Source organism: Puma concolor, chromosome C1, assembly GCF_028749965.1.
Source record: "Puma concolor isolate L17-30 chromosome C1, mPumCon1.1.hap2, whole genome shotgun sequence".
Classification (NCBI taxonomy): Eukaryota; Metazoa; Chordata; class Mammalia; order Carnivora; family Felidae; genus Puma; species Puma concolor.
The window spans coordinates 148,995,888-149,009,159 of record NC_141674.1 but is presented as its reverse complement, the minus strand read 5'-3'; the positions used below and the strand labels follow the sequence as shown (position 1 = coordinate 149,009,159).

At 34.8% G+C, this 13,272-nt stretch overlaps 1 protein-coding gene across 2 annotated transcripts in view; it reads left to right on the top strand.

Moving 5' to 3' along the window:
• The window catches only part of CCDC148 (coiled-coil domain containing 148), a 264,311-nt gene that overhangs the window by 62,240 nt on the left and 188,799 nt on the right, over nucleotides 1–13,272 (top strand). Inside the window, exons 2-3 of one of the 2 annotated variants that reach the window (XM_086718662.1) lie at nucleotides 6,199–6,261; nucleotides 7,449–7,570. In XM_086718662.1, coding sequence (XP_086574788.1) covers nucleotides 6,201–6,261; nucleotides 7,449–7,570 — 183 coding nt within the window. In that variant the 5' untranslated portion in view covers nucleotides 6,199–6,200. The remainder of the gene's footprint in view (nucleotides 1–6,198; nucleotides 6,262–7,448; nucleotides 7,571–13,272) is intronic. The other variant, XM_086718663.1, reaches the window with a different exon arrangement.

Here is a 13,272-nt window from a genome sequence, read left to right as displayed (position 1 = left end):
TGAGCATGAAGCCTGTTTAGATTTTCTCTCTCTCCTCCCTCTGCCCCTCTCCCCTGCTCATGCATGTGCACTCTCTCTCTCTCTAAAATAAACAAATAAATAAATATGAATAAATAAATAATTACCTAATTTCTCCAAAGCTTGAAACTGTTGTTATGGCTTCAGGTCAGAATTTCTGAGGCTATAAATGTGAGCTTTGTGAATTTATCTATTCCCTTATTTCCTCAATGTCTGGAAATTTTCCTCATCCCCCACCCTTTGTTTTTACTATGTACTGTTTTAAACTAGGTACATATGCAATTTCTCCTGTGCTTTTGAAATGATTAAAACAGCTTTGAGGATGTAGCAGGAATAAAAGCGTGAGAGGCTCCCCTGAAGTTACTTCCACTCTCTGTGGAACTCTAAAGTCTTTCAGAAACTTCTAGGTTCCTTGCTTCAATTAATTGTGTTCTTTCTACTTTACTCTGCTCCCCAGTCTTTTATTGAAAAGCATATGGGATAAGTAGATTTTTATTTTAATCATTTTCATTACTGAGGTTGGTTTAGACTTTCCTCTTTGAGATATTATAGACATAAAAATAGGGATAAACAGAAAGGTTGATTGTATGTAGAATTTGCTTCAGAAGCAAATTTATATGAATTGTGAAAAAGGAAGATATTTTGTAGATTTCCTTTGTCTGATTATGGATTTTTTTTGCAGTAAAAGGGTAAAATATTTAAAAAAAATTTTTTTTTCTTAACGTTTATTTATTTTTGAGACAGAGAGCATGGATGGGGGAGAACTATATATGTATCATGATTGCATTTGGTTTTTTTTTAATGTTTATTTATTTTTGAGAAAGTGAGAGACAGCAGGCGGGGTGGGGAGAGAGAGAGAGAGAGAGAGAGGGAGAGAGAATCCGAAGCAGGCTCCAAGCTCTTAGCTGTCAGCACGGAGTCTGATGTGGGCCTTTATCTCACGAACATTCTGATCATGACCTGAGTCCAAATCAAGAGTTGGGCCCTTAACTGACTGAATCATCCAGATGCCCCAGCCAGTACTTTAATAATTGAAAGAAGAGTTTAATATATTTATTCCTCATACAGCATTAAAAAATAACCTTGTGAGTATTTTAATGCTAACATTTTCAAGTTCTATAAAATTCTACAAATGTATTTAACATATCCTATTTTTTAATAGAAAGACTAGTGAGAAATAAGTCAATTCAGTATTAGTATGGAAAATTATACTCATATATACAAGTTCACATCTTAAAGGATTCTTGATGTCATAAAATCCAGTTTCTTTTTTGACTGGTAAAATATAGAAACTGTAGTATCTTTTCCCCTAATATATAGTGAAATAACTATTGCCCCTGCTCAGTATTTTTTAAAATGTATATTTCTTCTTCGTGTAAAAAATATTTTCTAGATTCTGCTCAAACAAAAAGAGGAAACCAAAATCAACTATAATCCTGCTATCCCCAAATTGCCACTATTAAATATTTGGTACACAGAATTAGAATTATTTTTCTCTATTTAAATTTTATTTCCTTTAATAAGCCTTTGTGGGTGTTTTTAGGGTATGAGTGCTACACACTTCTTGTACAGTTTCTTCCTAGGGATTTTGTTGTTATTTGTTTAGTTGTAGTTGCTGTTTTGAGTCTGAGCTTTTCCATTATGTTTGAATTGAATATGAGATATTTATTATGTAACTGAACACTTTATTTAAATATTTTTATTAACCTTCATAGATTCGCTCTTGGTTCCATTAGTTTTTCCAGGACAATATTTTTATTTGATGCTAACTACAATATAAAATGTTTCCTAATGGAACTAATATGCACCATTCTGCTTAGAATTTAAAAGGGAATTCTGCATGCTAGAAAAATATTGCTTAAACTTAGGCCAAAGTATTTGAATTAACGTTTGAAATGTCATGAGATCTTTCATATGAAAAAGATTATAATTTGGTGCTACATCCAAGATATTTTTCCACGTTGGTGTTGTCCTCACACTGTTTGGCCTGGCAGAAGCCCTATCAATTTTGAAAACTTACCCTCACAGGATGATTGGCTAATCTACATATCTATACAGTTAGACAGTTTAGAGTTCACAAATTATCCATGCATTGTACAATTTTAAGCCTAAGTACAACTGACATTTTCTTCCTTAGTGTATTAAAAGAGATTTTCTCAGCAAAGAGAGGAATACAAATTTTCACACTGTAAAAAGATTACCTTGTTATATAAATGATCTCTTTGCTATTTTTTTCTCATCTCTAGAGAAGCTTACCTACCCCATAGAGACTAGTTGAGGTCATGGATTTTTTTTTTTTTTTGAGTTTAGATTCTCTATCAAGTCTGTAAAAATTAACTTTATATTAAAATCTTGATTCAATCCTGTAGCTACCGCAAAGCTATCATTACATTATATATCAAAACGTTCTTCCTACGCTCTAAGAATCTTCTCATAGAAACATATTACTGGAAAATATTTTCAGTAATTGAATAGCTGTAAAATGTTTAACATTTTGATAATACTCATGAGCAATTTCTAAAATGTCACGTAATGTGAACATGAAATAATTTCTAAAACTGAAAGCTTTAAAATTATTTAACATGGAAAATTCTGTTCGAGTGGCCATTACTCAGCCAAAAGCATCTTAATGGCCAGCTGAAGTAGCCACTTTGAATTTCACTAGTAAGCATAAAGTCGAAATGGCCTAGATGACATATGCTTGTTTGGGAATCAGAGGCTGCTTGTTTTAGTACAGCTTCATAATCCCTTATCTGAAGTCTGTGGTGCCAGATGTAGTGTCAATTTTTCAGATTTTTAGAGCTGTGATATAGAGCATCTGCCCTACATTCCTTAAGACCGATGGTATCTGGGTATCACCCCATACATAAACATATTGACACTTTTGCACAAATGCATGAATGTCCACATTAAATAGAATAAACTTCAGTCTGGGTCAAATTTGCCGCCAAATGATTTCAGCTCAGATTGGATTTGGCCACAATAGTGATTATGAAATAAACCTTCATTTTCAGAGATTTTTGTGTTATGAGTATGATTTAGGACTTGAAGTTCTCTGTGATTTTGGTCATTTTTCTGGGCTGCCAACCATCTCATGCTAAAATGAGAAGTTGGACGAGCTAAATTTTATGCAAACCTTTCAGATTCTGAATCTGAATGTTTATTTAATCCACTGATATAAAAAACACTATAACTAAATCAGTTTTATATTATCTCACTTTAATAATTATTTAGTTCAGAGGTCCTCAACATCCCTGAAAGGTAAGTAGTAAGTAACTATGATTTATATATAAATATTAAAGAATATAGGTCAAGAAGTGTTTTGGATTCATCTTCTGTACAGTTGCAACCAAACTAGATTTCAAGTTCATGAAGGCAGAGTAGTATTTTTTTTTTTTTTGCAATTTTGATTTCCAGGATGTATTCTTTAAAAAAAATTTTTTTTAAATGTTTATTTACTTTTGAGACAGAGACAGCATGAGTGGGGGAGGGGCAGAGAGAGAGAGGGAGACACAGAGTCCGAGGCAGGCTCCAGGCTCTGAGCTGTTAGCACAGAGCCCAATGCGGGGCTCGAACCCACAAACTGTGAGATCATGACCTGAGCCGAAGTTGGACGCTTAGCCGACCAAGCCACCCAGGCGCCCCCAGAATATATTATAAGTTTCTTATGGTCATAATTAATATTTGAACCATGTAGAAATGGTGAGAAATGTTTGGACTTCATGACTTTTCTCTGAACATCAGGAGGAACAAATTAATCAATGTTAGATCAAAGTAACCTAAAGGGAGTCTGCAAAACCCCACTTTGATTCACAGCCTCGATCCTGCAATCTAAATCCCAAGACAAATGAGTCGTAAATCTGAGGGGGCTGGGCTCCCCACTGAGGAAAACCTAAAGTGAATCAATTAAAGAATTGGCGAGGTCTATCCAAGATGGGGATAGTCAGCTCAGACGGGTGGGAGATTGAGATGAAAACCAGAGGTGAGATGCGGAAGGCAGAGCTCACAGACAGGTTGCTAAGTGCAGCATCCATTTGTTTTGGACACTCACTTTATTTGTGCAGTATCTTTGTTAAGAAAAAAGGAAAAAAAAAGATGTACTTGATTATCTTTGGGCATGGAATGCTTTTTAGTTTTCCATGTTTTCTGCAGTCCCTATGATTTTCACTCTCTCATTGACCCGATGGCCTCTGAGGGCATGTAAATGTGCCATTTCTTCCTGTAGGCTATGCTATTAAGGCAGACTTATAAAAAAATGAAAGTTTTTTGTTAGAAGAAAGAGGGTATAGTATGAACTAAGGAATTATTATCGCAGCCCTTCTGGGGGGCTAGAAGACATTGAGCTACTGCCAGCTACCTTTCATTGTTTTTCTCAAATGATATTTATTGAGCATTTACTACCTGTACTAGATACCAGGAATACAATCAGAAGTAAGACACACACAGGCCACAAGTTTGTGGAGGAGGACAGATATTGAATCAGTAAACATGCAGATGTGAAGACTGATACAAATTATTATGGAAAGGAAGGAATGGGATGAGAGAGAAACAAGGCATCCTCCCTTAGTTAGACGGAGAAGTCTGGTTAAGTCTCTCTGAGGAAGAACAACATGTTGGTGTAGCCGAAGGCTGAGTAGGAACCAACCAGGTAAAAAGAGGAAAAAAATGTCTGTAAGGTAGAGAGGACAGCAAGTGGGAAGACCTCGAGGCAAAATAAACGTGGTATGTTTGAGAAATAGAAAGACCAGTGTGGTTGGAATGTGGGATGAGGTGAGAATGGGGAGATGACCAAGGACAAGGTCTTGGAGGGCCTTATAAGCCTCTTGAAGAAGTTTGGGCACTATTTTAAAGAGTAAATGGGAAGCCATTGAAGGGACTCAGCAGGGTCAGACTAGAGTTTTTAAAGGGGTTTCTCAGGCTGCTGTTTGAAGAATGGACTATAAGGGTACAAAGTGGAACTGCTGCTGCCATCAGGTGGGTGGTGATGGTGGCTTGAGGCAGTACAGGTTGATAGATTGGATGTGCAATATCTTCCCCCCCAAAAGAAGAATCCTAACAGAAGTTGTAGGTGTCAGTAGAAACCAGACTATAGAGAGGATTGTCAATGTTACTGAGGGCTTGAAACAAGGATTCCTTGTAGAAGTTACACACTGGAGTTCATCCCTATATTCCAAAAGCTAGTGGGCAATCACCATGATTCTTGGGAACTTGGCAGTTTCCAAAAGTCATGTATGTGTACTACTTTCTCTTCCATTTAGCAAGGTTAGTTTTGCAAAAGCTACTAGATGTGAGTAGTTCAACCTAGTGGATATGGAACAAAATTTGTGAAAAATGGATGCTGTTACTTAAGAACCACTTTACTAGTCTGTAGCCCCAGAGGTGCCCTAAAAAAGATGTCAGTTCAGTTCAGTGCTATTGCAGGTTGGGTTCTCAGGAAGGAGACACTGAGGCAGAGCTTAGGGTGCTGTGTATTCATTAGGCATCCAAACCTGTGAAAGGAAGAGGCAGCAGCAGGATTGGGCAGATGAAAAAGTCAGTTTCAATGTAGGTCCGATAAAGTCTGGGTCAACCCTGCCAGGAGCTCTGGATCAAATATTGCCCATCGGGGTGACCCACACTGGGCCCAAACTGGTGGGGCTTTATAGTTCTGCCTTGCTCAGTCATTGGGTATAGGCTGCCCCAGCAATGGTATACCTTTGGACGAGGTGGCTCTCTGAAACTGAGTCTAACCCTGAAGGAAGTGACAGCTGGGCATCAAGTGCTTTCTAGAAATAGACGGCACATCCTAGTGTCTGCTACAAATGCTGATTTGTTTAATGTTACTAGTGAGTCATTTGGCTAACTGCTTTATTCTTTAATTTATGTAGCTTCTTTTTCCTAGGAACTCAGGATAAAGCTTACACAATTTTTAAATCACAAAATATCAGTCACTAAGGCAATCCAAGAGAAAGGGATTAAAATGTTGGAGGTTCAAAGGAGAGATCAAGAACAGGAAAAGCATAGAGGGAAAAAACTAATGGAAGGAAGCTTCTCGAGGGTGTTGAAGTCAATTTTAGCTAAATACAAAGAGTTCTGGCACCCTGTCCTGGGCCTTGTTTTAAAAAACAGTATGATTAACCCATCTTTAAAAACATTTGGAAAAATAACACTGAAATTTAGCTGTCTTTTTTTATTTGACAGATATGGAGGACATGAATAAAAGAGACCAGCCATTCATGATGATTGAGAAAAATGATAGCCCAGGTATTTTTTTCTACTTCCGTATCTGTTTTACGATTTATGGTGGATGATGCATGATGTAAAGTTGGAATGTTGATTTTCAAAGTTTTAATGGAAAGCTCATTATTTGGTCATATTAAAGGTTTCTCCAGTTCCTTGCAATGCATGCTTTAATCTTTTCCAATAGTGATCAAGGTAACCATACTTTCTTTTACTGTGCTTGTCCTTAAATCACTTGAAGCCTACTTAAAGTCATGAGATTCATGATATAATTAATTAATCTCAATTACTTTACATTACACAGTTTACTTGTTCATATAATTGAGGCAAAAGTGCATTTCTTTTTGTTTGGATTACTCAGATTATTATACTTTATGCTACTTGGCCTATGAATACCTCCTACCTATGGTTTACTTTATCAAAACAGTTAATATCATACTAAACTAGGACACTTTATGTATTTGGATGGAGATTGGCTGCTTGGTCATTTTATATCATTTTATTCCTATTTGGCCCACTAAAATTTTAGGTTTTGTTTTCAATTTTTTTCAAATTTAATTGAAATTATTTCAATTTTTCTGTTAGAAATGCAGCTATGACTTAAAAAAATCTACTTAATTTCATTCATAAGATGAAACTTAAATATTCACCATTGATGCCTAAAACTTTTTCATTTTTTTTAATGTTTATTTATTTTTGAGAGAGACGGAGACAGAGTGTGAGTGGGTTAGGGGCAGAGAGAAAGGGAGACACAGAATCCAAAGCAGGCTCCAGGATCTGAGCTGTCAGCATAGAGCCTGACGCAGGGCTTGAACTCATGAACCGTGAGATCATGACCTGAGCCAAAATCAGACAGATGCTTAACCTACTGAGCCACCTAGGTGCCCTGACGCCTAAAACTTTTTAAATAAAAAGAATGGTCATACTTTGTATCTTGGCATTATAATTTTCTAAAATTCTCAATATATTTACTTAAATGGAAATATTCCCTTTATGTTCTTTTAAAAGTAATTTTATGCAAGAAATATACTGGTGATATTTTTAAATTTTCTAGAGATAGAGGTTCAAGTGTAATATGAGTGTTGTAATATTATTCTTGTTTTTGCTTAAAAATAATTAAAAATAAAACCAACATGTTACCATAACTATATTTAGACCTCCAATAATATGATACTATTTCTTTGTCATTTTCTTTTTTTGATGAAAAACAGACAATCTGATGTTCCATTTGAAAAATGGAATGAGAAGTACCAAGTATAAACCAGTAGACTATCAACAATTGCATGCATTGACTGAAGCAAAAAAATTAGCTTCTGCCTCTACAGAGCTAAAGGTTAGTTAGAAGTTATGCATGTGTGTATGTGTGTTTTCTAGTTTTGGAAAATTGAATTTCCAGAAAGTAAAGTCATATTTATAATGTAAATGTGAAAATAAATAACATTCTGAATAGTTTTTAGAATCTTCCAACTATTACTAGTAGTGAATAGCAACTATCATTTATTGAATGCTCTTGGACAATGTGGCATATAGCTTACATGCATTCCTCATGTAATGTTCATAACAACCCTGAGATATGAATTCAACTTTACTTTTATTTGTTTATTTATTTATAAAAAATTTATTTGTTTATTTTTAAAAAGTTTATTTATTTTGAGAGAGAGAGAGAGCATGCATGTGCACATGGGAGAGGGGCAGAGACAGAGAGGGAGAGAGAGAATCCCAAGCGGACTCCCAGCTATGAGCCCAATGCAGAGCTCGATCTACCAGACCATGAGATCATGACCTGAGCCGAAATCAAGAGTTGGTTGCTTAACCCACTCAGCTTCCCAGCTGCCCCTCTACTTTTAGCTTTCAACAATTTCTAACTTGCTCTGAACAATAAAAATTGCAAATAAGGGACAGCCATGGATTATCATTTAGGGCTCTTTCTGCAACATCATACAAATATGCCCTCAGGTGCCTCTCTTTCCTACAATTTCCTTTTATGCCCTGATCTCAGGAAAGGTGAACCTGGACTAGATTTGAAAGGGGTTTAGGTGCAAGTGATTGTGCACAGTATTTTAGGACCATGTATGGTTTAGGATTACTCATGCAGTATATTTCCCTCTTGTGCAAATAATAAAGTACATTATAAACAACACTTTAATTGCTTGGTTGCATTTTTATTTATTTTTTAAAAATCTGATTTGGCAAAGTAACATATTAAGTAATTTACAAGTTTTTATTTTCATTTAATATTTTTGTGTTTTATTAGTTTTTGATGGCTTTTTATGGTTAATACCTTTTTCTTTTTCTTTTTTTCAGTTTTTATTTAAATTTTAGTTAGTTCATGGTTAATACCTTTTTTTAAGATGTTTTTAAAATATTTTTATTATTTATTTTTGAGAGAGAGAGACAGAGACAGAGCATGGGCGGGGGAGGGGCAGAGAGAGAGGGAGACTCAGAATCTAAAATAGGTTCCAGACTCTGAGCTGTCAGATTAGAGCCTGACATGGGGTCAAACCCATGAACCATGAGATCATGACTTGAGCTGAAGTTGGACGCTCAATGGACTGAGCCACCCAGGTGCCCAATATCTTTTGGGCAAATGTTATGATTCCAAAACACATTTCATACCTATTCTAAAGAAATTACCATATTTCCATGAGCTATATCCCCTCAAGGAAGGGAACCTCTCAAATACGACATTATTTGTTCAGTTCAGATATAACTTTAAAATAATTTGATATTATTGTTGTTATCAGGACAGTGAAAGAAATTTTATGGCAAAATCACTTATATAACTATCATCCTAATAAAACTATTTCATATTTCTGACTTATATTCTGATCCATTGTATTTATATCACATATACACTACATACATATATAGAGACATAAACATATACATACACTTTTTATTTTCTCCCATGATAAACATAAACATGAAATCCTGTATACTTTCCCCCTAACACTTTGCCACATAATCTTTATGATATTTAATTACTCCAGTAAATAAATATTTATTATGTGGCTCAACGATACAATAATGAGCAAAATACATCCCTACCCTCATGGAATGTACTGTGTGCAGGAGAGGAGGAGGAGGAAAGTCAGTGTTTATCAAATAATAAAAACATGCTGTCTGGTGTGTACTAATAGGACTTGATCCTAGTTGAGTGGGAAGGCTTTTTTTGAGGCAATGACATTGGAAATGGGATTTCAAGATCAATAAAAATGAAGTAAAAACAAGAGTGATGAGTACCTCAAATAGAAAAAATGCATGCCTTATCCTGATTTTTGGATATTGGGATTGTATCCAGTTTTATGATATTGGAAATCATGCTTTGGTAATTACATATCTTCATGCAGAGACACCTTTCACATTTTATTATTTTTTTTTTTTTTTAATTTTTTTTTTCAACATTTATTTATTTTTGGGACAGAGAGAGAGCATGAACGGGGGAGGGGCAGAGAGAGAGGGAGACACAGAATCGGAAACAGGCTCCAGGCTCTGAGCCATCAGGCCAGAGCCTGACGCGGGGCTCGAACTCACAGACTGCGAGATCGTGACCTGGCTGAAGTCGGACGCTTAACCGACTGCGCCACCCAGGCACCCCAACACCTTTCACATTTTAGAATCCTCTACCCCCATAGGATAAATTCCCATGATTGGCATGTTTGGGCTAAAAACTATGAATTTTATTTTTAAAAAAGTTCTTTCCCAAGGTATTGTTCTAATAAAGATACCACCACAGACACTTCTCTACACTCTTATCAGTACTGGAATATGTACATATATATTCATATAGATACACATACATTTTAAATATTATCTATGTATCTATTTGTCCACCAATCCATGCGTCTATGCATCCATCCATCATTTACCAATTTTTTTTCTGGCTGAATGTGGAATGGTTGAATGTCAAAATCAGTGTTTGTTCAAAGTGAATTTCTCTTTGATGATAGAATCACTATCAAAGAATAAACATATTTTAAAATTTTAATTTTTAATGTGGTTTTCAAGTTTTGATATTAAGTTCAAGGGCAGTAATTTCTCAGCCCTGTCAGCTGCTAGATTGCTTCTCTGGTTACTGTGCTACATATTTGTGAGATTAAACAAATGATCACTTTCAACTGACATTTTAAATAACATCAATAACCTTGTTGTTTGTAGAATGTAATTCAGGAAGAAGCTTTTTAGTTACATATTTTCTAGGAATAACTGTACCTGGGATTTATTACTTGGCAAATCTCAAAAAAATCCCTTGTCTTCAACTACTGAAAGTGGTTCACAGTGTGTAGCAATCATTTTGATAAGCTTTTTGCTTCAATTTTTAGTTTCCATAGATTCATAATGATAAGGAATTGTCCTGTTAAGGCATTTTTATAATATCTGTTGTTTTGAATTCCAGTTAGTGAGAACAAAATGTGTCCTAGATACCTCATCATTTTCGAATACTTTCTTCTTTCCTTTTACGGTTTTTATTTTTTAGTATAGCTGGATTAAGAAAGATGTATTGGGAATGTTGTTTTACATGATTTTTGGTCTTACCTCTTCATTTAATTTAGAAGATAGCAAGTTGACATTTTGCTTTTAATGGACTCTTCTAAAATGTGAACAATTTCCAAATAGGACTTTTCTTTAAAAGACTCGTGGCTTAAATGGAATTAGATAACTGGAAATGAAAAATAATTCTTAAAGTTTATTTTGTTTAATGTTTTGAATGCTAAGATATATACCAATCAGTCTACACCAACTAGGATTGTGATAATAATGTCATCTCTATTATTCTTTCTTGTATTGGTATTTACATTTTTGTAAAATATGCATTGGCTCAAGAAGAATACTTCTTCCTAATGTTACATAGTTAACACATTCTCTCAATATTTGTATTAAATATCAGTTTATTTCCTACTTCTTTTACTAATTAAACGTGTTTTTTCCTTACACATGAGATTAGCAGCTTTAACAATCATTGTTAATTATTACAGCACTATACTCTGGCAATATTAAATGTAAACATACTTAAATTGAATGATAGAATGTTAACATTTAGAGCACATAAGGAGGTTTTTGCTTCAAGTTATATCTAGAATACTTAATTATATTTGAAAATAAATTAACAATTTCTTTTTTTAAATTTTTTAATGTTTATTTATTTTTGAGAGAGAGAGAGAGAGAGACAGAGCAGGAGCAGGGGAGGGGTAGAGAGAGAGGGAGACACAGAATCTGAAGCAGGCTCCCGGCTCTGAGCTGTCAGCACAGAGCCCGACGCAGGGCTCAAATTCATGAACCACGGACGCTTAACTGACTGAGCCACCCAGGCACCCCGACAATAATTTCTTGTAATAATTATTGTTACTTAACAGTAAATTCAGAAGACCTGCCTGGTTTCTGTTACTGGTATTATACTGATCAGATGTGATAGTCCCTATAAAATCCCTGTCGTTGATCATGCACAAATTTTGGGCTGCCAGATAAGACACTGATATGGACATTGAGTGATCTAGCTTTCACAGGCTGAGATTGAGTCTGAAGCCAAATAGTAGAGTTGGCCTGGAAACAGAGACCAATTTTAGGTACATTGTGTGTTAACTATTCATTTCTAGTTTAGGTAAGTATAAAAGGGATCTTTATTATTATTTTTATTTGAATTGCTTTGCTTAGCAAGAATGAATATTTCTTCTTGTTCAACTAAGTATCTACTAAATTTTTAAAAGAACATTATGAGAAATTGTAATCATATGCAAAATTAGAGTGAATGATATCATTATCTCTATGTAATTTATCTAGCTTCAACTATAATCAACTCTTGCCTATTGTTTTCTCTATACTCCCTACCATAACTTTCCCCTGTGCCAGGTTATTTTGAAACAAATCTCAGGCATCATAACATTTAACCACAATTATTTCAGTATGTATCTCTAAAAGATTAGGGCTACAAAACACCACCCCAAACCCTAAAATACCATTATCATTAAAATATTAATTATTTCTTAATTTCAAATATCCGGTGTTAAATTTCCCTGATTGTCTTCAATTTTTTTCTTAAAGTTTGTTTAAATCAGCATCTAAGTAAGATCCATATATTATAATTGATTTTTATTTTTTAGATATCCTCCTCTATCCTCCTGTGTTTTTGTAATTTATTTTTTGAAGAAATTGTATTTCTTACAGTCTGGATTTTGCTGATTACATCCTGGTGGTGTCATTTAACATGTGTTTCTGTCTCTTGTATTTCCAGCAAATTGGTGGTTATATCTGGAAACTTGATCAGATTCAGGTTCAATTTATTTTGGCAGGAACACTTATTGATAGAGTTTTTGTGCTACATTCTTTTTCTATCCAAATAGTGCTTCAGTGAATAGTTTTGTTCATTTATCTTCTTACATAGTTTTACCAATATAGTTCTCAGATTGATTTCTATGAATAAGGTTAGGTCTAGGTCAAAGGGCAAATCTGTAAGAAATTTTGCCCCACCTCCAGATTCCCTTCTGTGGGGGGCTGCATCATTTTGCATTTCCACTAGCAACATAGGAAAGAGCATGTTTCCCTATGGCCTCACAGAGTGTTTTGTGAAACATCTGAGGTTTTGTTAACCTGCTAGATGAGAAATTTCATTTCAGTGTAGTTGGGTTTTCTCTTTTTATTTTTGTTAATAGCTCTTTATACATTTAACTGTTCTTTTATCTTTATTGAGATATACCTCACATATACTAAAGTGTACATACCTCACCTATAATAAAGTGCACAACTCTTAAGTGTACACCTTGATGAATTTTGCAAATGTATACACATATGTAACCAACACTTCAGTTGCCCACTAGCTGTTGTTGCATGTATCTAAAGATAGGTCATCTGACCCGAAGGGCTATCATGGTATCTCAAGGTGCCTACCTAGAGTCTTATATTATCTTGGATCATCACAATAAATCACATAGGAAACCTCTAGTTTCAGATTCCTTGATGAATTTATTATTTTTGCTATTTTTAATTCATCAACATTCCATATAAGTCATCATCCACCTTAAATATTGATTTCGTATGGCT